Raw genomic sequence first — 27,677 nt, 5'->3', positions numbered from 1 at the left:
AAGTATATTTCAGTCCCCACAGTATGCAAATGAGACTCAGTGCATTGCATTGATTTATTTAGAAACGTGCTGACTGTACAGCCATGTTCAGTTTCCAGTTTGAATGATATATTTAGATCATTACACCACACTGAAAGTAATGCTGCTAAAACATGTGACCCCATGTGATCACAACAGACCATACATCATATTACAAACTATGACACCCTCTCAAACACACACGTCTGTACATCCCGCATTTCCTTGTAATGGTAAACATTAATAATTACATGGCACATAATCAGCTGTAGTATGTCACTATTTTTAAAATGCTAGCACTTTTGGTTTGGATTCACTTGGACAGTGTAGCATCTAATGTGGACATGTTACGTACAAACAACCATCCGGTCCTTATATCATTCTGAAAGTGCATTTCAACATTCGCCTTGTAACATTAAAAGTCCATATTTCCTCTTTTATGCTGTATTTAATACTGTCAGCGGCATTTGGCCAAAAACTCACAATTCTTGTCACTCACACAGGCTCACATTTCAAGTCATTTGCTGGTAAAACATTCACATGATTTTAGAGGAGCGGTATATGAATCTACTACTCTGAAGTAGTAAACCTTTGCAAAGTCCAAAGTTTACCTTGGTAAAGGGATAGTTCAGATTTTTTGAAGTGGAGTTGCATGAGGTACTTATCCATAGTCAGTGTATTACCTACAGTAGATGTCTGTCAAAGATATGCCCAAAGTTTGAAGAGATGGCAGGAGTGCCAAAATGAAAGCCGATGTGGATTGTGATCAACCACCTAAAAGAAAATCTATAACAGATTAAGTTTGCACTATATTAAGAGTATTTTTACTGTTTTACCTTTCTGTCAGACAGCCCTTTCCAAGAAGAAGCTGTAAACTGCCACAGCTTCACATGCTCTTGTAATAGCCATGAGACTTTTTTGACAAAAGCCGTGTTTGAAACCGTTCCTTATCATAGAAATAGTGCACTATATAGTGTGTTTGCCATTTATAGTAGTGTTCTATGTACACTCAAACTTGCTGTGTATTGTGGGTATTTTAAAGTGCACTATATAGTAGATGAAATTAACTGCAGAGGAATTCGATGTACCCTACATTTTACTCCTGTATACCACAATGCAATTCGGTCGTGTATTTCTGGAGGAAGAACATTCCAGCATAGTGTCCAAAATCTCACTTATTCCTATATGGTTCACTATTTAATACACAGTACATAGAGAACAGTGAGTGAGCTAAAAACAGTCATTTTAGCTCGCTGAGCACGGAAGTTGCTGGTCTAATGTTGCTTCCATCAGTTAGTTCGTTTTGGTATCGTGTGACTTGGTGAGTCCGAATTAGTCTTTGTCAATGTCATAGTCACAAAATAACACAAGAAGCATAACTGACTGAGGAAGCCGTAGACAAGCAGCTCCCGTTTTCAGCAATTTTAAATCACTGATTTTCTCTATGAAGTCTGGCTTAGAAGAAAGCTATTTAATGGCTTCAGTAGTGGAAATCACTTTCTGAAGGAGAGGTAAAGTGGTGAAAATACTCTCAATAAAGCATCCACTTAAACTCACCTAAAATGACTTAAACATCAAAACATAATGCATTGATCTTGTTTGCAACAGTTATAAGAGGCATCCCGCCCTTACTTTTAAACAATACTTGGTTGAATATTTGCACAAGGCATAGTGCATGTTACTTTTAAACTCAGGTTTCTTAACTTATTTCATTCTTATTCTAATTTTGTTATTGTTTTGTGTAAAGAGAGACTGGTAATTAAGAATTCCCATGTATGGTATATACCACCAACACTGTTTTTAGTGTGCATATGACAATAAACTTCTTAACTTGACAACTGATGTTGATCATTTTAGGTGGGACTTTTTTCTAGGTGGCTAAAATACGTTTTATTGCTGACTCGCTATCCACAGCAGTACACTGCCTAGCTTCCATGTCAGACTCCAGCCTGCTTCCCAAAATAACGGCTGTGCCGGCCACCATCTACTGTTGGTAAAATATTGGCTATAGATAAGTACCTTACCAAAGTACCAAACCCACAACAAAAACTATTCCTTTAAATGTGTACATGTCCATGAAGAAGAATAAAGATGGCGGATACTTTTTTTAAATGCTCAGTTGAAATATGCCAAATATGCCTTATATTTCACTTTAAGCTCACACTTGTGATTAAGAGCTGATACTTTCATAAATCTTGATTTAAGAAAAAAAAATTGTGCAGTTTTTTTCACTATAGCTTTCCAACATTCTCATAAATGTTATTGCCGTATGTAACTGGGATGTGAAAAATTTTAGATGGCAAATAAGGCAAACCTATTCTACGGCATCACTGACCAGCACTGTATGCTTCTCTGTATACATAGGCTTATTATCCATACCATCATTAGAGGATCATAATGTTCATAAGACCATTCCAGGAGGTGCTGCATACACTGCAAACACAGAGTTCAGTCTGGGAGATGCCGGTATGACCCATAATCCACAGCAACATGGTCCTTAGTGTTGTCAGATAAAACGAGGAGTCCATTTCTCCATCACTTATTTGTGCGGTTTGACGTGTCGGACCACTTTGTCTTCGAACGTCTTCCTCATGGTCTTTTCTATCTGCTTGAGGAAGACTTGAGGAACTCGGCCGCACAGGGTATTGACTGTGTCCAGGAACTTGGTCTGGATGGGGTAGAACAGCGACTGGAACATGTTGTCCTCAAAGGGAAACTGCGGGGACAGAGTCATTGTCCTGTGTCAGTTGTGATACCAAAGCCATTTCAGTTTGATAGTTTTTTAATGGAACATATCCCAGATGAAACTGTATTTACAAATTCCATCAGCAGGGGGGTGGGGGGGGGTGGTGTTCTGTATTAATCATAAATTACGACCCAGCTCGTCTTTAAGAGGCTTATCTCAGCGGAGCAGGGGGGGAACTGACTCTGCTGCCGGAGAAAACAAATTCTAAATTTAAAAACTGACCCAGATTGTTTAATGCAAGCGAAAGAGAATTTGTATCAGAGAGAAAATACACAAAAATGCTCTTTTACTGAGTTATTAAAGGGATTGTCCAACATTTTTGGGAAATATGCTTCTTTGTATTACCCATGGTCAGATGAAAAGACGAGATGGATCAGTCTCTTTTCAGCTGAAGGCAGGTGTTTTTTTTCACAGAGCTAGGCTACCAGACTCCCCCTGCATCTGGTTTTTGTGCTAAGCGAGGCTAAACATGTCAGTCTGTATTAGGAAGCACAGAGTTGGAGTGTATATTGAGCATTTAACATGACTGGTTAACCCTTTGAAATCTGGGCAAACCCACTCACTTACTTTCAAATACACAGGAAAAAGGCCATGAGCAGCTTATGAGGAAATGACCCAGAAAATAGCATAAATTTGACAGAAAATACTAGAAAAATACCTGAAAATTAGCAACAACAGAAAAAGGGAAAGTGAATGAACTAAATAAAGAACATGACATGGAAAACTGCTTAAAAATGATAATCATTCACTAAAAAAAGAAATATATACTTTGCTGGGATTTTTTTCCTAGCCTTTTTCTGAATATTTTTTTTATTTTCTAAATCTACTAATTTCTTTAAATAGTAAACAAGAGTACATGATGCAGAGTGTATTTGGTCTTCTGTATGTTGGATATATTTACATTGCGCATATGGATTGACTGACTTTGAGGAGCTAGGTAGGAAAATTAGCTGTACAGGTCTTTCAGGAACACTTCACCAACAAACTGACACACACAGATACATCAATTTTGTACCTTGTATTTGTTAAAAAAAACATTTTTTTTCTTGTATACCTCTATTGTGAACAGAGAATCAACAAAAAAAAAAAACATTCTTTAGGATTTGAAGTAATCAAGCACTGCGTTTAACAAATGCAAAACTATATCAAAACATCTGTTTACAAACCCCAACGTAATGTGTGCCGTATAATCCAAGCCTATTTTATCCATTTATCTGTCGCTACAAACAGTCTCATGCTCAGGCAAGTACAAGTCCTGGGCATGGTCAGGTTGCTGCTTCTTGGCGTAAGTATTTCATATTGCAATGGTGAAAATGCATGTGTTTGGAAAGAACTGAGCACATGACTGAATAAATGAGACTTGGATTACACTGCACAAGTTTTGAAAATTTGTAAACAGATGTTTTCATATAGTTTTGCTGTTGTTAAATGTGGAACCTGATTACTTCAATTCATGAAGAATGTTTGCCTTTTTTTGGATTCTTTGTTCACTATTGAGGTTGAAAGTTTTCTACACAAATTCAACATAGCACACCTTGAGAAATGATATACAAATGGCACTTTTGGGTGAAGCATTCGTTTAAAGTTTGTAGCACCGTGCTTAGCTGCACCCATTGCAGCCACATAATACTCATAATTAGCTTACTTCATAAATAACTTGACCTTTGCTGTAATAAACCAGTAATGAATCACAGCAAAATATACTCTACATGAGAAAATAATTTATTATATAAAGTCTATTATAATGCTTTTCATTACTTTTCCGATATTCCAACTCAACAGACCTTTGTAGACATCAAATGTTTTTATGTGACATAGCAGAAAAATGCAATTAAAAAAAGTGTAAAAATGAACAAAGACTGATTCTCCAGAGCTGATACACCTGAATGGAATGCAGCCATTAATAAGGCGAATAGTTATACTTGTATTTCTCTCCTGCCAAATGCTCTATTTTTGCAACCACTCTTTTGGGATAAACTCATATGTTTGTTTAGGCCATTATATATATATAAATGGCTATATCCCTAACTGTATCATTTCTACTAAAATGAATGAAATAGTTCATTACCATTAGATTATTGAGTGACCCACCATGTTGCACTGTGTGTGCACTTTCAACAGAGGGTGCTATGCATCAATACCATATGGTGTTTGTAAAAGTTGAGTGTCCTACCAGGAGACTTACATCACGTATTGCATCATAAACTACTTTGAATGCTGGCTGCTTGTCATCATGATACACTCCACGGTTGCCGTGAAGGATGGACACGCCCTCCTCTTCAGCCCCTTTACAGTTACTGCCGTACATACAGTGGTCTGGCCTGTAGTTCCACTGACAGGGGAAGATGAAGAGACACTCTGGAAGAAAAGAACACAAAAGAACACGTTTGCTATGTAATGCACTAACAGACTGAATCTCATGTAAATACGACACTAGGACACAGTGAGGACAGTAAATCATGAAGGATTCAGACATCACACTGCTGGTGTTTGAAGTATATTGTAAATACATAGCGCTCCCATTCCTGGTTGCAGAACAAGCAAAAAGAGGTAAAAAACAATGCTTTAACTCGAATCCTTCTCTGAGGACTGCAGAGAGCTCACAGCCATACCATGTAAAACAAACACTGGCTGTGTTTTCAAGAAAACACAGGCCATGCCAGCTTTGCTGTCGCTCTACCGTAACTTTGAACATTTAATGCCCACATCTGGCCAGTACAGCTGGTGCTCAGTCTGCTGCCAGAGCCGGCTGTTGCCTACAGCCACAGCCTTGTGTGTTTACTGATCCTGATTCATAATTTAGACCCGTTTATCCTCTGTGAAATAAGACACCATTAATGTGAACATGTTGATAGTGTGAAACTTAAGTGTGCGGACTAGTAATTCAAAATGGATTTAAACACAGTCTGATATACTGGTTATGCCTTTGGCGGGCCTTCAATAGAGCAGCTTTAAGCCTATTTTGATAAAAAGAAGTGTACCTGGGTTGTAGTGGAAGATAATGTTGAGGAGGTCCTGGTCTCCCCAGGTGATGTGGTTCTTGTACTTCTGATAGAGTGGATGCAGAAGATCCTCCCATGACAGGCCACTGGGAATCATACTGTTCTGAAAAACCAATAACAGCAGCGTTCACTCACAAACAGCTCAAGAGCAGTCTTTTCGCCAAAAACACAGCATCAAAGGAACAGCACATTTACATTCCCACTTCCATTTGCAATCCAGTAGGCAGCATTAAGAACTGGAGAGCTGCTAAATTGAGTTCTGGGGGCAGAAGTCTATGCTTCTGGCGTGGTAATCAGAAATGGCGGCCCACTCAGAGCTCTGCGACTTGAAGAAAAGAACCTTCAGAATGCGAAAGAGAAATCACAGCTCACTTTAGCTTTTTACTGGTGTGAGAGTGAAGAAATATGGCAACGTTTTGACCTTACTTTGAACATTGTGCTGCGGATTCTTGTGAGATTCATCAGCATGACACCAGAGTTGACCCCCGTGACTCCATAGAATGGGTGGCGTGCAAAGCGGCTGTACCAGCCAATCTTTGGGACCTCGTGTTCCGGAGCCATGGCTGCCAGCTGGGTGCTGTTGAAGGACTTCAGGAGACTCCAGATATCATCCATTGGTCGCAGGAACAGCACATCGGTGTCTACGTAGAGTAACGAGTCTACGTCTTTCAGGATAACCTGGGAGTACACAGTTACAGTCATCATAGTGACCACAACTTTTCATATAAAGAATTAGAATGGGCATTATTACACCATGTACAGTAATACTCAAAAATTAAACAAATAAACAAAAAAAAAACAATAAATAACCCTGCTGTTGTACATAGTCTCAAATACATCTTACTAGGGCCGACACGAATGCTTCGAAGCTTCAATCATTGCCATGATTGATGGCTAAATCAGTGCTCAAACGCTTTGTTTTTTTTGTTTTTTCACCAGTAAACTGGTGTAGAACATTGAAAGGAGGTGGCGGCAAGTGTCAGACTCGAATGAAGTCAGTGTTTTCGGCACTGTCATCAACCTCGTCTTTAAGCAATCAAATTGGCTGTCAGCGAGGAAACGTAACAGATGAGACAAATTGCGGATGATTATTTGCAGCAGAAAATTGTAGTATAATGATAATAATCATACTGTTATTCATAAAGAACCTTTAAAAACAGCTGTTTACAAAGTGCTTTGACAGACAAGGCAAAGGCAGGAACCCAGGGAATAATAAAATAAACATCAACAAATACAGGTAATTATTGGTTAAAAAAAAAAAAAGGTAAAAGGCTATTATTATCAGCTGTGAAACTCCTTATTGGTGCATCACTAATATTAGTAAAACAAAGCCATGTACATACATCAACTAACTGTTTTAGTGTGGAAAAAGTATGATTTAACAGACTTTAACATTAAATATTTTTTTCAGATCCAGGATTTCAAAAAGATTTGACCTTTTAGTCCATTTACTATTGCTAGAGTTGATAGTGGTGTAAAAAATACAAGAAACAAAGTCAGTAAGAATATGGACGTGATTTGTTTCAGAGAATCTAGAAATCACACATCATAAAACACTGAAGTCATGCGCTACAGTGGGAGAGGAAAATGCTGACTTATACTGTCTGCTAACAACAATATCTTGAGTTAAAGATGAGATAATTACTTCCTGTATCCACTGATGAATTGTGCTGTCAGTGCACAGTAGACAAATTACAGGGCCAGTTGGGCTGAGATAAGATTTCACCAGCAGCCAGACTTCAGAGCTGAGAAACATGGAGAGTTAAAACTATATTTCAGACAGCCAAAGTGACTTCCAGTTTATAGTGTATGGAAAGAGTATAATATTTATTATTAGCACACGAGTGTACCAGTCAGAATTTAATATTTAGAATATACAGCACAGGCATACAGAGGTTCAGCGTTACAACAATAACTGGAATGATAAAAGCCCATTTCTTATTTTGACCTCTACCTCTCACTTTCGAGAGCCTCCTAGCCCCTCGGCACAGAGGTACAAGCAACAGTGGTTGAAATCTCACCCTATGAAATTGGACAACACTTACAGAACCCAGTATGCCACCTGTAGTCATTGATGGCATTTACTTGAAGAGACAGTACTATGGCAATAATAGTATTATCACAATGATATTTTCCAGTTATCTGATAGAGACAGAAAGGCTGACTCTTGCCTTGTTCCCACAAATTAGCAAGAACTTAGGAGAAAAAAAGATATGAGAAAATGACCTGAAAATAAGAAAAACAAAAAAAGAAAAAGAGACAAGAAAATAATCTTTAAGAACAAAAAAAATTTTTTTTAAAAAACATTTTAGGCCCAAGCCCTTCTTCAGTCATGTCTGAAGATCATACATGTGAAGGCAATAAAGGTTCATGGGAGCATTACCTAGTGCGTGGACTCTATTTGTATAGTTTTGCATCTATTGTATTTTCTTCATTAACAAAGAATACAAATTTGTGGGTTTATTTTGTTGCTTGTGCAGCCATATTTGCAATGATTTTTCCAAACACTCATTATGGGATATTCTTTCAAATACCTTCCTTTGAAGGGCCATGTAATCCTAACACTTCCCTTTACCACTCTAAACCAGCAATGTGACAACCTACCCCTAAACAAACCCTGCAAAACACAGGGGTAAGGGCTAAGTGGTAGGGGCAACGGGTGTATTGGGATTAGGCCAACATCAGAGGTGCAGAGTAAAGTCAGAACCCCTTAAAGTTGAAAATCACATTGCCATGCCACAGTAGTGTGTTCAACCATGGACTGTGCTTGCTCTATTGGATTAAGTTGCTGACAGCAGCGAGGAGCGGGTGCTGGTGTGCGTGACAAAACAGCAATCGATACCAACGAGCCCAAACAGAGCAGTAACCCACTGTTTCAACAGCCTCATTTTGTGTGTGTATATCCACAGCTATGCAATAATTAGAGAGCAGAGCACAGATTTCTCTGTCAATATAAATGGAGTTTTTGCAAACAGTGTGGTTGTACTGGAAATAGATTATAAACCATAAAAACACACTGAATGTCCACATGATAAGCACAAAAGTTTTCTCTTAAAGCTTTTATCCATGATGAGCTTAAATGAATTATCTATCTATTGAGTGCTTTTGCTACAGTGCTGCCAAAACTTTTTATCTGTAAATTGTGTGTATGGCAGGGGATAACTCAACTAGCTTTCTCAATAGCTTCCACTTCAGTTTAGTGAGGTGATGCCAAGATTTTTACACAGGAGTAGAAATGTATGGAAAAATGCACATAGTGACAGTGAGTAAAAGAGTGAATGTGGAAAAACTGAGACATGTCTTTGGAGCTGCACTTATTTTTTGGAAGACATCTCAGGCTGTTCATCTGTTTTGTACATGGATGAATTTCAGAACATACTTCTAAATACTTAAAGAAAGGGAAACATTTAGAGGTGTTGTTATGAATAGGTTATTATGCAGAAGTTTTACTGGTTTGGCCCACTTGAGATAACATTGGGCTGTATATGAAATAAAATGAGTTTGACACCCACGACCTAAAGGTTTTTTAACACTGTGGAAACTTAACCTGGAGCAAATCATGGCCAGGGTCGTAAATATAGACTTTGCAGGCAGTGCAGTTGCACTGGGGCCCATTAAGTGACGGGGGCCCTCCAACAATATGTTTGTTGAAAAAATGGGACCTTTGCAGAGAGCACCACCTTGGAAATGTGCACAAAGAACTAAAACTGCTATATTTATGTGGCCACTTACTATGTCTTCTCTCGAAAAAGCAAACCTATCTCTGTCATTTTTTTTTTATTTGTAAAATAGTCAGCAGAAATCCATCAGTATGAAAATATAATGCTACATGCACATAAAAAACAAACAATGGAAATAAACAAATAAGCTCCTATGTTCTATGGTATTTCTGTCATATTTATATGCAATTATGATTGTCTTAAACTGACTCAACCCAACTTCAAGCCAGACTGAGAGCTTCATGTGAGTGCAACAAACCAATTTGAAAAGTAGTTGGATTTGGATTTTTGCACAATCAACTGCCAAAACATCTGCAGAAGTACATGATGGCACTAAATCAGGACTGACAAATCCAGCCGTTACATTATTTAGACTAATGTAGAGGGTGAAAGACTACTATTCCTGATATAGTGCCTTGCAGCTATAGAAATCACCTATGGATCCGTCTGACCTGCAATATGGACATTACATGCTAAGTAAGATGGTTGTTATTTCAACGAACACCCGTAGAAAGAGAAAATCAATAGCCGAGCACAGCCTTCACTTGATGAAATCGTTGGTTTCGGTCTCTGGGGACTGCTTATTTGTTAAGTAACTGCGGCAGTAAAGGGTGTAATCATCAATAATTGCACTGGTAATGCATTATAAGCATGGAGTGGGATGAAATAAAGGGGTTAGGAAAATGCCGTTTAAGTAGAAATGAAATGGATTAATGACATTTTTTTCTTAACACTGGTTAATGACATTATGCATGGTGAGGATATGAAAGGAGATAAGTGCTGCAGCCTTACGGGGAGGAAGAGTCTCTGTGCAGCGCAAGGCTTGAAGAGCTTCTTCCACTCATCAGCGTTCCCCACGGAGAAGGTGATGGGGTAGATACTGTACTGGAACTTGGCTGTGATGGAGCGAGGCCACTGGCGCAGCTGGAAGTAAAGCAACACATCACGTTATTATACAGAGGAAGCGTCTCATAGACTTCTTAAAAGGTTGAGAAGGAAACGTGTGTGAGAAAGAGCCATTACAAATAATCCTGAAAGCTAATCCCTTTCTTTCACAGACTTATCAACAGAAAATGCAGCGCAAAGACGTCCATTTAAAACAATGAAGTCACGTCTCGAGGGTCTCGAGTCACGTCATGAAGCACATGCAGCCGCCAGCTGTCATTTGATTAAAAAGCTGCAGTCTAAACAAGGCGAGGCACCCTCTTAAACTCTGCAGTGTATCACCAAAGCTTGTGTTATCCGACCTGTTAGGCACTGAGCCCCTCTGTAATCATCAGTTTAACAGTTTGGCCCTGAAAAGAGTGAGAGCGCTGCGAGCAATTGGCAGCTCCTGTGCTGACGAGGACAAGAAATCAGAGATTGTGGACAAATCTTTTAACTCCCTCAATGCGCATGCACCGTCTCAGTACACGGTGGCTGGACATAAGCTACTACTTTATATTTATATACTGTACACATGTGCTTTATTATCTAGGCCTTGACTACCCAAGCTCCCCGTCTTCCACGAGGGGATTTTCAGCACATGGAAATGATTCACCCTACACATGATGGCAAGCTCACAGGTTTAGGGTTTGGATTTAAAGCTCTTTAATGTGCTTTAGGTGCTGTCTAAAACTGTAACTTTTATAAAAATGTCATATTTGCCAAAACTGTCACTATATCCACACAGTAGTACATGAGACATGAGATAATCTGGGGGGGGGTTATGTTTCTCCTCCTAGTGCTTATGATGGCATTTGCAACAAAACAGCATGCTTTAACAAAAACAACCAATCAAAGCCAAGGAGTCTACAACGCGGCTGTCAATCACTGTACGTGTACAGTGGTCAAATTAGGCAGCACTGGTATAATATGAATCACGATTCTGTTACTGCATTGCCTATTTCTCACTTCTAATATTTCCAGAGACATATTTTAGTGTACTGTTGAGCTGTAAAATTAGACATTTTGTGACCCGGCCGCCATGTTGCAAACAGTTGAGCAAAAACAAAAGCACCACCCACCAGCTGGAGCAAACACATTTTACAGCTAAACAGTCAGTCTCTCCAGGATTGTCCAGGGCTGTCCAAAATGTCTGATTTCACTGCAGCTTTTCTAAAAAAAAAAAAAGTGATAAATGGTGCCATATTTTTAGATGGGTTTTTTTGCAAATTACAAGAGCAAGTTAAAATTGCAAAAACAATTGCAAAGCTGTCTCAGATATAGAGCCTATGATTATTAGCATTCAGTGTTTCCCACATATTAAGAATATATATGTGATGACTGCGGGGGTGGATGGAAGGAGGGCGGTAACAGCTGATCGCAGATGATCAGCTGTTGCTGCCATTCAGAGCAATGCTGGAGGACCATCTCCGTGAGCTACTCTCCTTCTGCTCTCTCTGTCTTTCTCCCCATTTAGCATGAGCTAACACAGCAGCATTGGCTAATATCCAACACAGTGCTGTAAACAGCCCCAACAATAATCTCACACAGGTACTGAAACGCAGGGTGTGAACTACGGGGGAGCCGGGGGGGTCTCAGCCCCCCTTCATGAGACATGAGCTCCCCTGAAAACATGATTTGTGAAATTTTGGGGGTGTCTCTAAAATATTGGCAAAATACTGTTTTTTCCCATGCCTACGAGCCTAATACAGAGGCTGGAGATGGGGTTAATGACAGCTCAGAGGTCGCTGATGACGGTGACTCCACCTGCCTCTCTCTCCCGGCTAACTGGACCAGCCAGCAGTGGAGAGAATAGAAGTCCCGCAATACCTGGCTGTTTGTTAAGGATGGAAACTTGGGATGCACAATTTGCAGAGACACAAAAACTCTTCTGCTTTCTGAAAAGGCATGATATGTGCTGACATAAGGCACATAAGGCAAGGAGGCGTACAGGCTTGTAATAATGGATATGTTTTGAGTAAGCCCTTGCTCTAAGGCATGAGCAAGCGTCATCCCCCCACCAAAATAAGTGAGCCCCCTTCCGAAAGCCGCAGTATAGTTTGCACAATGCTGAAACGGCCCAGCTCTGTCCTCAAGCCTGTTAACAATCCTTGGGTAACGTTAGCTGTGTTATGCTAACAGTTAGCCCTGTCACTGAGCAGTAGTTTCATGAGTAACAGAAAGAGAGCGAGAGAGAGAGAGAGAGCGCGCGAGAGAGAAAGAGAGGCAAAAAAGGGCTGAGTGTATAGATACGCTGTGCGCAGCTCTAAAATGCGATTTTACCTGTTTTACATTGTCAAATTTGCAGTCAAGTTGCAGTGACAATGCGCAGAACTCAGAGGGGATTGGGTGAATGTGCGTTTAATATTGCAATCACAACATCCTTGAGGGACTAACCAGTACACTACAATAACTGTCTGAAAACACAGCCACCATGTTAAAATCCATCAAGTCAAAAAACAGTGCGTGGATCCTGTGAGAACAGTGAGGTCATGGTTCTCGTGCCTTCGTTCACCATCTTCTTTTCATTTGGTTAAAGGAACTCCTTTATGCGCAGGCCCATAGTCTTCTTCTATGGTGTGTCATTACAAAGTTGGACTGCCAACCACTGGCCTGGCATGCATACTACAGCGTTTCCGGTTGTTTTCTGTGTACACAAGGATTGTTCTTACAATGCTATCACATGAACAGATTTTTTTTTTTTTTTTACCGCAAAGGAAAGACTTTTCCAATTTTTAGTAGGACAGTTCTCATCTAAATGTGGCCATCTTTTGACAACACTGTTTGACCGCAGTTCACAAGCAGTAATTGATGTCATTGTCAGCTCAGACAATCCTTGGCTCATTCTTGCAAATGCTGCCAGAAGCACTAAAAGGAGGAGAAAAATGATTTTTTTTTTTACAGATTATCTGTTAACTACTGTCTGGATAAAGTGACAGTTTCAACAAGGTTGACCAAAAAACTATTTTCATAAAAGTTCCCAAATGTAGCTTTAGGATCCATTAACAGAAGTGATGTTAATAGACTGTTAGTTACATTATCAGTGGAACTAATCAAGATCATGCCAGCTACCTCTGTAAAGGTGACTTTGAGGCATACATTGTACTGGAGAAAAAGCAGGGTGTCTTGGTGATATATTACTCCCAGCCTTGAGATAAAAGGCTTATACGTCTGTACTGAGTCAGAGAGGCAGAGTTAAAACTGCTCTGATCTTGATATCATCTATTACAAAGAAAGGGGGAGATGTTTAACATGCACTGGATTAAATCACAAGTCAGAAGACTCACTGAAGAAGTATGCATAGATAAACCAAAAAAAGAGTGCTGCTTATAGCTAAAGTCTCTGCGGCACCACTTTTGATCTTGTGCCTTTTCTTTAACATGAAAATCTGCACTGCATACATTTGGGCATCAAGCCACTGGAGCGTTCTTACCTTTTCTTCAAACTGCGGTGCCAAAGGGTCCTCAGCAAAAATGTGAAACTTAATCCTCTTGATGCTGAAAAGGAGGGCTGATTTGACCATGGTGAGGGTCTCGTCCAGACGATTCCCACAGGCCACCACGGCCAGGTGCATGACCTCCTCCACCCGTTTACGCCTGGTCACAGGTCGGGCCACGTTATTCCGTGGTTTGCTAAAACAGAGATACAAAAAAGACAAGAATTAAAAATGTATTAACCAAACGAGCAGTTTTTCTTCATCCAACAATGTCTTCAGATCTATATGGGCCAAGGCCATGTGTGGGGAAAGCTGAGGGAGTTTGGATCTGCTGACAGTCAGTGATTACACAAACCTTGTATCCCTCACTCGTCGCCTGTAAATTGGCCTGTGTGCTGCAGTGCTTGTGAAGAGCAACTTATACTCTCTAGGAGATGTACTACACTTAAGCCAAAATGCCCAAAGTGAAAGTACTGATAGAGATACTGTCATTTCAAACTTCCACATTGCGTTTAATTAATATGGAATTTTGAAGTTTAATAATTATATCTCAGTTTTATTGAAGGCATTGAATTCTTAAGCTTTGTGACAATATACAAAACACAAATTCTCATGAACATATTATTCAAAAAGTACCCTAAATTAAAGGCTACTGAAGTTCAGCACTTTCCTTCCATGCTTGGAATAACCTATAAAACAGCACCTTGGACACCCTGAACCCTCTACTGTAAATAGGGTAGTTATTAACCTCTTGATCCTATTGCTTTAACTATTTTTTCACTTTAAAAAAAACATGTCATATCAGCTTTGTTGCAGCAATATCATGCATGTATTAAAGATAACTTTCCAACCCAAGACACTCTATTACTGGTTGCATAATTCCACCAAATGGAAAGTAATACGTTGTGGATTGCTTATACATATCCCGCTGTAATTCAGTAGAAAAAAGGGTAGAGGTAGAGCTAAACTTCACAAGTTAATTCTATAAATATAATTCTGTCAAACCAATATTATAATTATGATTTCAATAGCAATAGTTTTATTAAAATTTAATCTGAATTTATGGTCTACAAATAATCTCAGATGTATGTTGTTTTTACATTTTAAAAAAATATTTAGCTGTTTTGTTTTTTTCTAAACCAACATTTTAAATTTTTAAGTAAACTTTGCTAATTTCCATAGACAAATTGACTCATTTAGCTCACATGTAAGTGCTAAGGTACTACACCTGTTTTATATTTATTGAGCAGTTTCACAGTGTCAAATAAGTCATGTCTGACAATGTCAAGTTTTGATATCTTCGGGACTTAACGTATCGGTATTAGCTTGAGCTTATGTTAGCTTGCGTTGATGGACTGAAATGACAAGATTCATACAGAAAGAGCAGCAAATATACTGTAACAATGATAAGTTTAGACCACTGAGATTATGTGCTAAAAGGTTTCACTAAGAGATAACTACTGTTTACTATCTACCAGCCGTTGGTCAATTACATCTTACCGATTAGCTTCTCAGCTTGCTAGCAAACCGTCTGAAAATAACACAATGCAATTCCCTATATTATTTATCCAATGTAGGAGAAAGACTCACCACTCTGTTGCTCTTTTTAACTAAGTCTACTCTTTATCTTTTCACGCTTCATAATGTGACAAACAGGCTGAATTTAAGCTACACGAAGTATAACCTATCCACTAAATAAAACTAAAATTAGTGTTAATTAGCTCAAGCTGACTAGCCAGTTGCTAATACATAAAGCTTGTGAAATCTATAGTTTCAACATAAATAATTTCTCAGGCTTGTGAAGACATTGCTGATAATGTGAGTTATACACAAATTAAAATTAAGGCTCCTGCAACTAAAAAAATGCGCTCTTCCAAAATGTATTTTTTAATTAAAAACAATTCATTATTTACATTAGGCTAATTTAGAAGCTAAAGTAAAATGACACCATGTAACTTTTGCTAACATTTAGGCAAATGACAATTACTGGATAATGCTAAAACATAATGTAACAGTCACACAAGTTATTATTCAGAAACCAGCTGAATAAAGTTTGCTAACGTTAGCCACCACAAGCTACTGGTCATGCAAGACCAAGTAGGGTTGTAGTAGCAAAACCCCTGAGTGTATGGAGCTACGCAACGCCGTGTTTTATCATGTTTTTGTACACAGTCTGACCAGAATTTTGCAGTGGAATGAGTACAGGTTGAGAGCTTTCCCAAAAAATGTTGATACATTGTACAATTAATATATATTAAATCAGAATGCACTGTATCCATCCAATCAATATCATCAATATTATGCCCACATACTGAGCTACTGATACTGATACTGTGACAATGTTGTAGGTTGACTGCTGGTGACCTAATGCATCCGGTTCAGAGCACAGCAGCACATGTGAGCTCTCCTCAGCTGTCAACACATCACTGCCGAACAGTTAATGGTATGTCACTTCATGGACATGTCACGAGCTCCGAAACTCATTTTGGACTTTATGAGAACGAACACCGAACAAACAAGCATAGAATCACATTCATCCTCCTGTCAGACAGACAAGGTGAAAAGTCAAGGATTTTTCTCAAACACAAGACACCTGTGCCTTCATACATTGTTCAACACCACCCCCACACACTACCTCACACACACACACACACACACACACATACACACACACACACACACACACACACACACACAATCTACTTCTTTTCTTCTGTAACTCCGAGTTCCCACCGGACTTTGTTCTTCCATGCTCAAAGGCAAAGAGGTCCTTTATCTGATGTAAAAATTAGCTCTCTCTGCAGAGCTGGAGCTGCTGTGGTGTGTTAAAATACACTCAGCAGTGCAGAGGATCTCCCACTACGATAAGGAAACATTTGTACAACGGGGGAGCCTGAAGCTCAGGCCGACATCCTCCACATGCACAAGCTGCATGGGGCTGGTTGTAATAACATGTTCAACATAAATGTTGTCATAGCCTTAGGAAGGGAAGACTGGCACACACAAAAAAAGAATAGAAAACCTTTTTTTTCCAGCATGGAGCATTATCTGGGAGAACAGTGCAAGGTAAATGGTTTTACGACTAAAGACTGCATATTCCAAAAGGCATGGATTCCCTCTGAGCCTGGAGGAAGCAAAGAGTCTGACATAAAACGGATGGGAAGAGAGAAGAGCGAAAATTTGACAGGTGGGTTTGCAGGGCAGTCTCCAAGCGTGACACTTCGTTTTCTGCATGGCTGAGGGACAATGATGAACCGCAGATTAGGATGAATGAGAAGGTGCTGAGAAATCTGTCTGCCACGCTTCAAAGGCCGACGCTCTGTCAAGGTTGTTGAACATACATTCCTTTTTTTACTCCGCAGAAAATGCAATCCATATCTCCTACACGGGTGTAATTACGTCGCACTTAGTCATGCAAAATAAATGCCCTTGAAATGATGTCTGCGGAAAATTGGACGGACAAAAGAAGAAAAAAAAGGACAAATTCCTTTGTTGAATAAAGCATGGGCTGCACACATGATGTTTTGTGTCATGGCACTGTTCCCCCACATCTGGAAGCAGTCAGGAAAGCACAGAAGAGGTACAAAAGGATTGAATTCATTACTGACTGCAGAGTGAGTGCACGAGGAGCGCTCAGCCTACAAAGTGCCACAGCCAACCCTTTTAAATCATGTAAGGAGAGAAAAAAAAGCAGCACCTTTGAAGATAATGTCAAAGAAAAATGTACATTTACTAAGTAAAGAGTCAGAGTACAAACTACATCAGAGAACACCTTTAAGGCATTTAATTAATCAGCATATAACTGGGTCATTTGGTGGACTTGTATCCAACATGTTCACTTTGGTCTGAACCAGCAGGTATCAAGGCCATTAAACTGAACATGTTCCCATCATGCCCTTCTTGGCAGCACAGATTTCAGCTCTTAAGAACAGGCATAAAATGTTGGACCACATTACAAAGAAACCTACAAATACTTATTTAGACCACTTAACTGGATCCAGGGCTATATTCAACAAGTTGCCAAGACGTGGCAAAGCTTAAAAATTTCAAATCTTTTCAAATCAAAGCAAATCTTTGGTTATTGGTCGAAAAGAGTTGTAGATGCAGCCTCAGCCAGCTGATTTATGGGAACCAGATGATCTTTTTTCATGATCTTATCCTTATGGAATGATTTATAATCGTCATCATGTCCAGCTGATTGTCTAAACCAAATATTATCCCCCAATATGTGTCAGCTCAAATCTTAATTCACCCGAGATGTGCTCATTTAACCTGACTACACTAAATATGAATGTTTTGGAAGACATGTGCTTTCACATCACTGAAATATGTACCAACTAGAATTACTGCCTCCTGGTTACATGGCTAGGCCAAGCGGTCAAGTTGAAATTTACATCTATGTCTGTCCAGACTCATATAATATATGTGGTGAAGACTTTAAAGGAATTTACTAAAAGGTATTTGGCACATCTTTTGGCAAAACTTGCATGCTTCACACACATCTTCAAACCTGCAGCACAGAAATTCTGTACAATTAGCACAGTTTCAAGGTTGGCAACCAAGATTAGTGTCACCAATTCAGCATCTGACCAAATCATCACCTTAGAATTATAAGGTTTTAGCTGACAAACAGGTTCATATCCTTTATGCCATCTGGAATGCAAAACTTTGAAGCTCAATATCTCAAAACCACTCAGAACGCAAACAGAACCTTATAATTCTAACATGGCGAAATGTCTCCTTTACTGGAGTAATGATGTTGCATAACTGCCAGAAAAGTGATTTTGCAGAACAATTTGATGTCACAGTGAAGCTGACCTTTGACCTTTTGGGTATAAAATTTAATCATGTTATCCTATTAGAAAATTGCATGAAAAAAATGTCTCAATAAGTGTATGAATTCTTGAGTTATAGTGAGAAAGGAAGTGTTATGAAATGGAGCAATGTTTAAAAATGCATGTCTAATATCATTGCCTTTAGAAAACATTTAAATAGAGTTTCCTTTCATGTAATTGAGACTGTAAGAGTGATCAAAAAATATCAATTGTTCAAATTATTACAAGGGGCATACATGAAGGAGTCCCTGTTACAGGATTGTCAGGATATAAGAATTGTAAACTTTGATACAGTTTCTGAAATTTAGATGTTTTTGTGGGCCAGTGAATGAAGCATAGCAGGCAAAGCTCTCTGAGTTCTGTTTTTTTCCTCAGCAACAGTTTGTTGCTCTCAGGGTCCTTGGCTGAAAACCCATTATGAACCTCTGAGCTAAACATTGGTGGTTAGGTTAGCCACTGGATGTATAGTTTACAATGTGAGTGTCTTATGCAATGGAAAATGAATTGATCAATTAACTGTTTCTGCATTTGCTGGATCAGTAACTCTTTAGAAGAGGTTATCTTCCAGGAAAACTTGGGATTTTTTTAGCATGAGCTTTCACTTTCTAAGCGTTGACTTTTGAAAAATGCTCCTTAGAAATTATTGCAAGCCTTTTTATCTTCCTAGTTTCTCCTACAGCCTCTATGACTCATTCACTACTAAATTAAAAGTGTGTTTGCCAGTCAAACTGGCAGATTTAACTGCCCCTGATGGTTTCCACACACGCACCCCCTCCAACCATGTCAGGCTACACAGGCAAGCAGGGAGATTTCAAAAACACTCCTGGCAGAGAGGCTGTTCAGTCATGCAAAATGACATTTTTATAGCTATGCATAATGCCACAGTGAGAGAGTGACTTCTTTACTGCGAGCAGAGCTGCTGAACTGTATCTGAAGTGACAGGGCAAGGGATTTGTTTCAACACAAAGTATCAACACCCATCTAATCCTGTAGGTGCAAGCCTTAATTCAATATAACAAAGCAGATAGAAGAGATGTGTCTTTATTATTCTGCATTTGAAACATATACTGAAGGTAATAAAGAGATCAGACTGACGGTATATGTACGGGTTGTTTTGTGAGACGATGTCGCTGCAACCACAGACTGTAAAAATAATTAACGTGGCCACCGTGACATCACACACGTTTATTTCTGCTGTAACGTTGGGCATTTTAACATGGAGGTCTACGGGGGTTGACTCGCTTTTGGAGCCAGCCTCAAGTTGCAATTTGAAAAAGTGTAGTTATTGAATTTCTGCATCGGCTTAATTTTTTAAGCCTCAGACATTGCCAATTGGATAATCAACACACCTTGTTTCAAGTGGGAACTATTTTCTTTCTACCAAACTACGCTCGCAAACTGTATCACAGCGCAGAAGGAACGTGCATCGGCTGCTAGCACACTCAACACTCCACTGAGCTTGCTCATTTTACAACTTAACACCATCAAGTGCGTGAGCCTCTCGTCTATGAGTAGATACATGACTCACTTTCAGATTCAGCCTCAAATGGCCACTCCAGGAACTGCAGTTTCTAGAACTAACATGTTGGCTTCATTTTTCAGCCCAGATTCTTTTCATTATCAGTTAATATGTTAGTATTTTTGGAATAAATCGATAAAAAATTCAGTGTATATGAAATGTTGGAATATTGTGAAAAATCAGAATTTCCCAGAGCCTGAAGGCACACGTTTAAATTAATTAAAGATATTCAATTTCAAATGATATAAAATAGAGAGAAGCAACAAAATCTCTCTGAATTAATTATCAAAACTGATGACTAACTTTTACTCATGATAGTTACTGATTGATCATCGACAGGGACCAGATGCATTAATCTCTGTGTAGAATTAGGACGAGAACTGTGTGTGCGCATAAAGCCAGAAATGTGCATATGCAATCTTTTTGACAGATTATTTAAGCCATGCATACGCCTGTTTTTGTGTTATAAATCATACTCCTAGTTGCACGAAGCGCACAATCACAAGCCTTGTTTCTATGCCGACAGTCGGCCATAAATACAGAAACGCCCTTAAACATCTGTTTGCATATCAATTCTTGTGCCCCTAGACCTGTCAATGAGAAATACAGTGAAGAAAGTGCAATTTCAGCGACTGCGTCACATCGGCGAGGTGCCAGAGCAGCTGTCATTACGCCTCACTGTGGATATTTCTTGTATTTGTCATCGTCATGGTAAAATCTCAATCATTCTGACTATTAAACATCAGAGGGATCAATGATTCATTCATAGCGCTCATGCTGAAGCTGACTTTAACAAAATGCTTCACAGGATCAAATTAAGCAATCTCAAACAGTGACGAATATCAAACGTCATGGTAAAATGTATCAGCCATGAATAATTTTAAATTGACTTTATGAATACGCCTTTGATTTACATTTTACAGAAAGCTGTGCAGCAAAAATAATGATGCAAGATTATGATCCAGATTATGTGTGACAAAAGGTGTACGCTGTTTTTTTGTGCGTACTTTTTTTATGCATCTGGCCACTTATGTTTGTCTCAAACTGGACTTTTGCCCCAACAGCCTGTTGGAATTCATGCCCCATAAGCATAATCTAGTCTTCGATAGCGTGCTGGGTGGCCTGCCAATCATTTTTAATTCCATTTCAAAATTTCAAAAACTGATTCACACTGGGATTTTGTTTTGGACTTCATGTTTAATAAGGGATCAGAGTGCATACGAGGGATTAATATAGAGCCTGTTTGTTTTTTTGTTTTTTTTTAAATACCAGGGGTGGATCCCCCAGACTGAAAGCGGTCCAGGCTAAACCCTGAATGTCCTCAAATCCTAAAATAACCCCTGCATACACCTGACCTGCCCGGGCTTTGCCTTGTTTACTTATTTTATCTGATAATTATTATTGTTGTTTTTTTAACTGTTCCCTGGCCTCCTGTCATTCTGCAAAAGTTGAGTGTCCCCGCCCTACGGTATACGTCTGGTGTCTGGGGGACAGATGGAGCTCTCTGCTCTCTATTTTGGGCCACAGGAAGAAGTGTGATGTGTCAAGAGGAAATGATATGATTAGGAAAAACAGGGATGTTTGTCTATCAGGCATGCTGCACAGGAAATCTGCCCGACGCTCAGATTCACACATGAATAGAAAGTCGAACAACAAAAGGCAAAGAGACACACCTACAGAACATAACGCAATCTGTTTGATGCTTTAGTCGATGGGAAATATAAAAGCAACAGCGGACAGCCCTTAAATCAATTATTCAGCCCTTTGTGTTTACTTACTCTGCGTTCAACATTAACCCTTTCAAACCTGGATTGAAATTGGTTTTGTTGTGCTGCATTCTTACGCATTTCACAAACATTTAAATGTATGGAACTTGACAAAACTGGTTTGAATTATTTTGAAAACATGAGAAAAAAAAGGCAATAAGCAACTTGTTAGACGGGAAAAAAAAAAAAAAAACAGTTGTGAGATTAATCAATATTATTCAAAACAAGAAAAATGACCAGAAAACTATGTTAAGAATTCTTATCATTGTGTATTTCAATTTGTGTTACAGAATATTTTTTTCGCAATTTCTTAAGGTAATTTTCTTGTCTCCTTTTGTTTTCAACTTTTTTGCTTATTATAAGAGGTCGACCATATTGGTTTTTCAGAGCCGATACTGATACTGATAATTAATACTTAATTAGACAGATGACGTTTGGCATTCAAACATTGTTTGAATGCCTTTAGCAAACGTTTAGGCAAAAATTAAACTTTTACATCATATATAGCAAGTTCCCAGCAATTTTTTTTATAAAGTTCAATGAAAATTTAAATTAAAAAATGAATTCATAAAAATATCATACCATAGGTTTTTACAAAGTAAAATTCCTCCAATTCTGACACTTTCTCTGTATGTACTGCAGACAGCCTTCAGGTGTTGCTTGAGTGTAATACGCACACTTTTTCATTAACTAATTTTATAAATGGGCGGCACGGTGGCGTTGTGCTCAGCAAGAGGGTCCCTGGTTCAATCCCAGGTTGGAACGGGGTTCCAGCCGAGTTTGCATGTTCTCCCCGTGTCTGTGTGGGTTCTCTCCGGGGTGTCCGGCTTCCTCCCACAGTCCAAAGACATGCAACTCAGGTTGATTGGTGACTCTAAATTACCCTTAGGTGTGACTGTGAGCGTGTGTGGTTGTCTGTCTATACGTGTCAGCCCTGCGTTAGTGTGGCGACCTGTCCAGGGTGTACCCCGCCTTCCGCCTGATGACAGGTGGGATTGGCTGCAGCCCCCCCGTGACCCTTGTGAAGACAAGCGGTTACAGACAATGAACGAATGAATGAATGATTTTATCAGCGATCAGTTAAAATAAAAATGCTGACACACATAATCAGCAAAACGCCAAATATCGGCTTCGATAATAGGCCAGGCCGATAATCTCTCGAACCCTATATTTTCAGGTAACTTTCTTGTAACTTCTTACAAATTTCTTGCTACTTTTTGGTCCATTTTCTGTTGACTTGCTCATTGCCTTCTGTGGAGGAGTTTAAGAACCTCGGGGTCTTGTTCATGAGTTAGGGAAGGATGGAGCGGGAGATCGACAGGTGGGTCGAGTCTGCATTACTGCAGACACTGCACCGATCTGTCGTGGTGAAGAGGGAGCTGAGCCGAAAGGCAAAGCTCTCGATTTAACAGTTGATCTTTGTTCCTACCCTCACCTATGGTCACGAGCTTTGGGTAGTGACCGAAAGAACAAGATTGCGGGTACAAGCGGCCGAAATGAGCTTCCTCCGTAGGGTGGCTGGGCTCTCCCTTAGAGATAGGGTGAGAAGCTCGATCATCCAGGAGGAGCTCTGAGAAGAGCCACTGCTCCTCCGCGTTGAGAAGAGCCAGATGAGGTGGCTCAGGCATCTAATTAGGATGCCTCCAGGACGCCTCCCCGCATGCCCCACCAGTAGGAGACCCCAGGGAAGACCCAGGACACGCTGGAGAGACTATGTTTCCCAGCTGGCCTGGGAACGCCTCAGGATCCCCCGGGAAGAGCTGGATGAAGTGGCCGGGGAGAGGGAAGTCTGGGCTTCTACCCGACCCCAGATAAGCGGTAGAAAATAGATGGATGGATGGATGGATGGCTTATTGCCTTCTCTCCATGTTTTTTGAAAAGAAAAACCCAATTTGCTCAGAGGTTTCAAAGGGTTAACAGAGCATTCCTTTTGAACAAAGGCTTGTATGTGTGTAACTACAAAACTGCAACCCATCATTCTGATTCCTCCAGCCTTTATCTCTCCACCAAACATCCATCTGATTAGCTCGTGCAATTAAACAGAGGAAAGTTTTTTGGAGGCTTTGGCCAAATGCTCAGTGTGCTTCCCACATCGCAGCAGTCAGTCTTGAGCGCTTTCCAAACCTGGTAGTGTTGTTTTTTTTTTCTTTTTACAGCCACCGGTGACCCCTTCCACCCCATCTCCCTTATCAGCGCTGAGCACACATGGAGGAGTGTGGTTTCTGGGAGGACGCAAAGGTCCTTTCTCAATGTAACGCCTTGATGGCTTTTATCTACCAAACAGCGTCCCAAACCTCCAGCCGGGCTTTGGAGTAGAATACATATTATTGGCTGCCGGCGGAGCGGGTATCTCCACAACCACGTCGTGGCTGCTATGGCACTGCTGGCATTCAGCCCCCGGGGGGAAGGAAAAGGGATGTGTGAGGCTTAAATTAGAAAACTGGGAGACATAATAAAAAAGCTCCCATCCTTGAACAGAAATAGCAACTGACAAACTCAGCCTTTTGTCTTCAATTTGCAGCGAGATGGTGACTAAATCAGATCATGTGCCGGGCTGCAGCTTCTTTTTAACCATCCAGAGAGGGAAAATCACACCTGACAGGCTTTTCACTCCCACGCTTGAATGTTTTGGCAGACTTTGGCGGTCGACAGGATGGCTTTCTGTCATTCCCTGTAACATCTCACCAGCATTCAACTCTTTTACCAGGCCAACCGGACCAATCTGTGCACATTTGCATTCCTTATTAATTGCAATTGATGTCTTTCAAGGTGACCTTTACCCCCCTTTGAAGCAGCAGAGGGCTGAATGAAAGGCCCAAAGGGTGTAATGATGAAGATTTAGAGGTCAGGTAATGATTTATCATTCTGTTGTTGCTATTGTCTGTCCTCTCTGCAAACACTGCCAATATTTCCACCTAATCTCATTAGTCACACTCTCTACTCACATTTCAGCCAGACATTTGAGCAGCTCCCTGATTACAAAAGCGTGACTCACAGTCCAATAAATGAAGGGAAAAATAATGGACATAAAATGCAGCCAAGCAAGCAGATATATGTCCATGTTAGAAAGTGTCCCCTTGACAGATCAGGCTATTGTGAAGCCAGGCGTCCTTGAGCACAATGTAAAGGCTGTTTGATGCAAAGGGGAGCATGTCTGCTTCAAAGCGGGATTGAACGCTCACTCTTTAACTTCCTGACGACAGAAAAGACGAGACTCAGCAACACCATGGAGTTTATGATGCTTTTGTGCGTGCGTAAATGGACGCAGACGTGGAGGAGAAAGGCTCATCAGGGCAGCAAATCGACAGAGAGACACACACACAAACTCCACTCACCTCTTTGCATTCACGTTGGCTCTTCTATTGATCGTTTTCCCCTCTTTTCGTCCCTTGGGAGGCTCTCCCGCACGCGCGCCGACTCCGGCGGATGATTTCTTCGCAAACTTTGCTGCAACATCGCGTCGGAGCTGAGGGGGCGACCGGGGAGAGTTGCTGTCCTCCTGCTGCTGCTGCTGCTGCTGCTGCTGCTGCTCTCCAACTTCTTTCAACAGCGGATCTTCCGCGGCGTTGCCCCCCAAAAAGTACAAAAGTAGGAAAACTCCGAAACACACGGCGATCACAACTACTTTGCAGTGGATCCGCATGGTGAGGGCGACTTGTTGCGGCTGGAAGAGGCAAACGGGACTCCGCTCATGTCTGCGGGTGAGGGAGAGCGGCCCGAGTTGACATTTTGATACCGCTCCCCGCTCGCATTTTTCTGCAGATGATGATGGAGAGCGGAGAGGAGCTCCTCAACGTCCATGGAGGATTGCTCAGCAGAGGCGTGGCTTCTCCACCAGCGCCGTAATCACGGGAGAACTAGCGCGCTATTATGTTGCAATTTCCTTGTCATACTGGAAATGTGTCTGTGGTAAGAGGGGGACCAGTTTATGTATTTATCTGTTTGTTTGTTTTTTTGTATCTTGGTGTTTTTATGTTAAAATAGTATCTCCCTGAAATAATAGGAACATTTTCTTTTTAAGACAGGGCCGTATTCACCTGTTGGAGATCTTTAAGAACTGGGCAAATTGGCTTGAGTTCTTTCAAAAACACAGGAAGAATTTATGAGGTATAAAACACCTGAAATGTACAAAAAAAGGTAAAGTAAAAAGGCTAAAAAAAAAAGTATTAAAAAATATATATATATTATTAACTTCTAAAACTTTCTTGGTCTCCCTCTCTCTCTTTTAAAACACATTTTGAAGGTCATTTTCCTAATTTTGTGCAGTTTATGAGACATCATTCATGTATCATATGCATTGCCTCTTTAGCCATGTTTTCCAGGTTTCAAAGGTTTCAGTGTATGTATAAGGCATCTGAACGCAACTAACCTGACCATTTTTAACATTTGGAAACAAACAGCTTAGATCAGGGGTTTTCAAAGTTTTGATTACCAGGTCAAGGGTCAATTTAGGGACCCAGCGTGTGATTGAGGACTGCACAGGAAAATTTTATGGTCTTTTTGTGACATATTTTAGTTTGACATTTTTAATGGCCTTTTTATGACATATTATACTATCACTTTTTTATGACATACTATAAAACCCTATTGAAAACCTAGAGTTGATACATGTCGGTCTCTATGCTTGAAGAATATATATATATGACATTACACCTGATGACAAAGTGCCTTTAAAATATTTTTTTAAAAAAACTGGCCCTTGATTTTTGCACTTTTACCTGCTTAACCAAAGAGCACCAGCCATCAGAGCCAAGGAGCACCTCCTTCCTTTCATTGTAATTTTACAAAAACTATCACAATGGACAGCAATATAGCCAACATAACACTTAAATTATGTTCTAATTTTCCTTCAAAGCTCCTACATGAAACTGCTCTATCTCAAATAAGATTTGTGTTGATATGTGTTGATAATATGTGCTGATAATCCAAGCAGCAGCTTCTGAGGCTAATAAACAAAGCCAATGCAGGACTGCCAAAAACTTAATTTCCTTAAATGGCCACTGGAGCCTGGCTCCATAAGTATGCAAATCCCCATAGACCCCCATGTAGAAATGGTCAAATTTCCAGAAGAAAAAAATACAGCCTGGTACAAAAAATGGTTTTAGTCTCTCTAATTTCCCCATTCATGACAACTGTACAGGGGTTAATTTTTATACAGCATAACTATTCTGTTTAAATAAAGGCTTAAAGTTACGCATGATTAAGAGCATGGCAGCTTTGAGTGACAGGCTGCACATTACCACAGTCTATGAGTTGGATCCAGCCCTCTCTCCTCCACAGCTCCATTATTTAGTCTAAATATGGTAACTTCTGGCTCCAAAAATTCAGTATGGCGACAGCCAACATATCAAAATCGAGGCTTCAAAACCGGAGTCCATAAACTATTGAGTGACATTACAGTGGCTATGTCCATTACTTTTATACAGTGAGGCATACTTTATCTAAAGAGACATTGCTGTTTAGTTTTGCAAATATATTTTTTGGCAGTTTGAGCACCACAAGCCAGGTGCCATAGTTCCATAAGGTTGACATCTCTACAGTCAGTATCTCCAATACTGCAATTCACAACAAAACAATTAAGACTGATGAAAAAGCTCTACAAGTAAGAGGAGAAGCATGTACTTTTAATATGGGGGTGAACTGTCCCTTTAACTTGTGAAAGTTATGAAGTTAATGGGCATTATAGCTGTGTCCACATGTCCTCTTCAATAA

General features: G+C 40.0%; 1 protein-coding gene across 1 annotated transcript; it reads right to left on the bottom strand.

Annotated features, from left to right (window-relative positions):
* Positions 1 to 49: 49 nt before the first annotated feature.
* gxylt2 (glucoside xylosyltransferase 2) lies at positions 50 to 25,792 on the bottom strand. The gene is made up of 7 exons (XM_042495877.1): positions 25,301 to 25,792; positions 13,843 to 14,041; positions 10,278 to 10,409; positions 6,193 to 6,444; positions 5,746 to 5,869; positions 4,950 to 5,122; positions 50 to 2,734 (listed from the first exon to the last, which is right to left on the bottom strand). Exons 1-7 carry the CDS (start codon positions 25,606 to 25,608, stop codon positions 2,558 to 2,560), a joined length of 1,365 nt encoding a protein of 454 aa, XP_042351811.1. The 5' UTR covers positions 25,609 to 25,792; the 3' UTR covers positions 50 to 2,557.
* Between the last annotated feature and the right edge of the window lie 1,885 nt (positions 25,793 to 27,677).

This window comes from Plectropomus leopardus, chromosome 2 (genome assembly GCF_008729295.1).
Source record: "Plectropomus leopardus isolate mb chromosome 2, YSFRI_Pleo_2.0, whole genome shotgun sequence".
Taxonomy (NCBI): Eukaryota; Metazoa; Chordata; class Actinopteri; order Perciformes; family Serranidae; genus Plectropomus; species Plectropomus leopardus.
The sequence above is the reverse complement of the archived record's forward strand: the minus strand, read 5'-3'. Positions and strand labels throughout refer to the sequence as shown.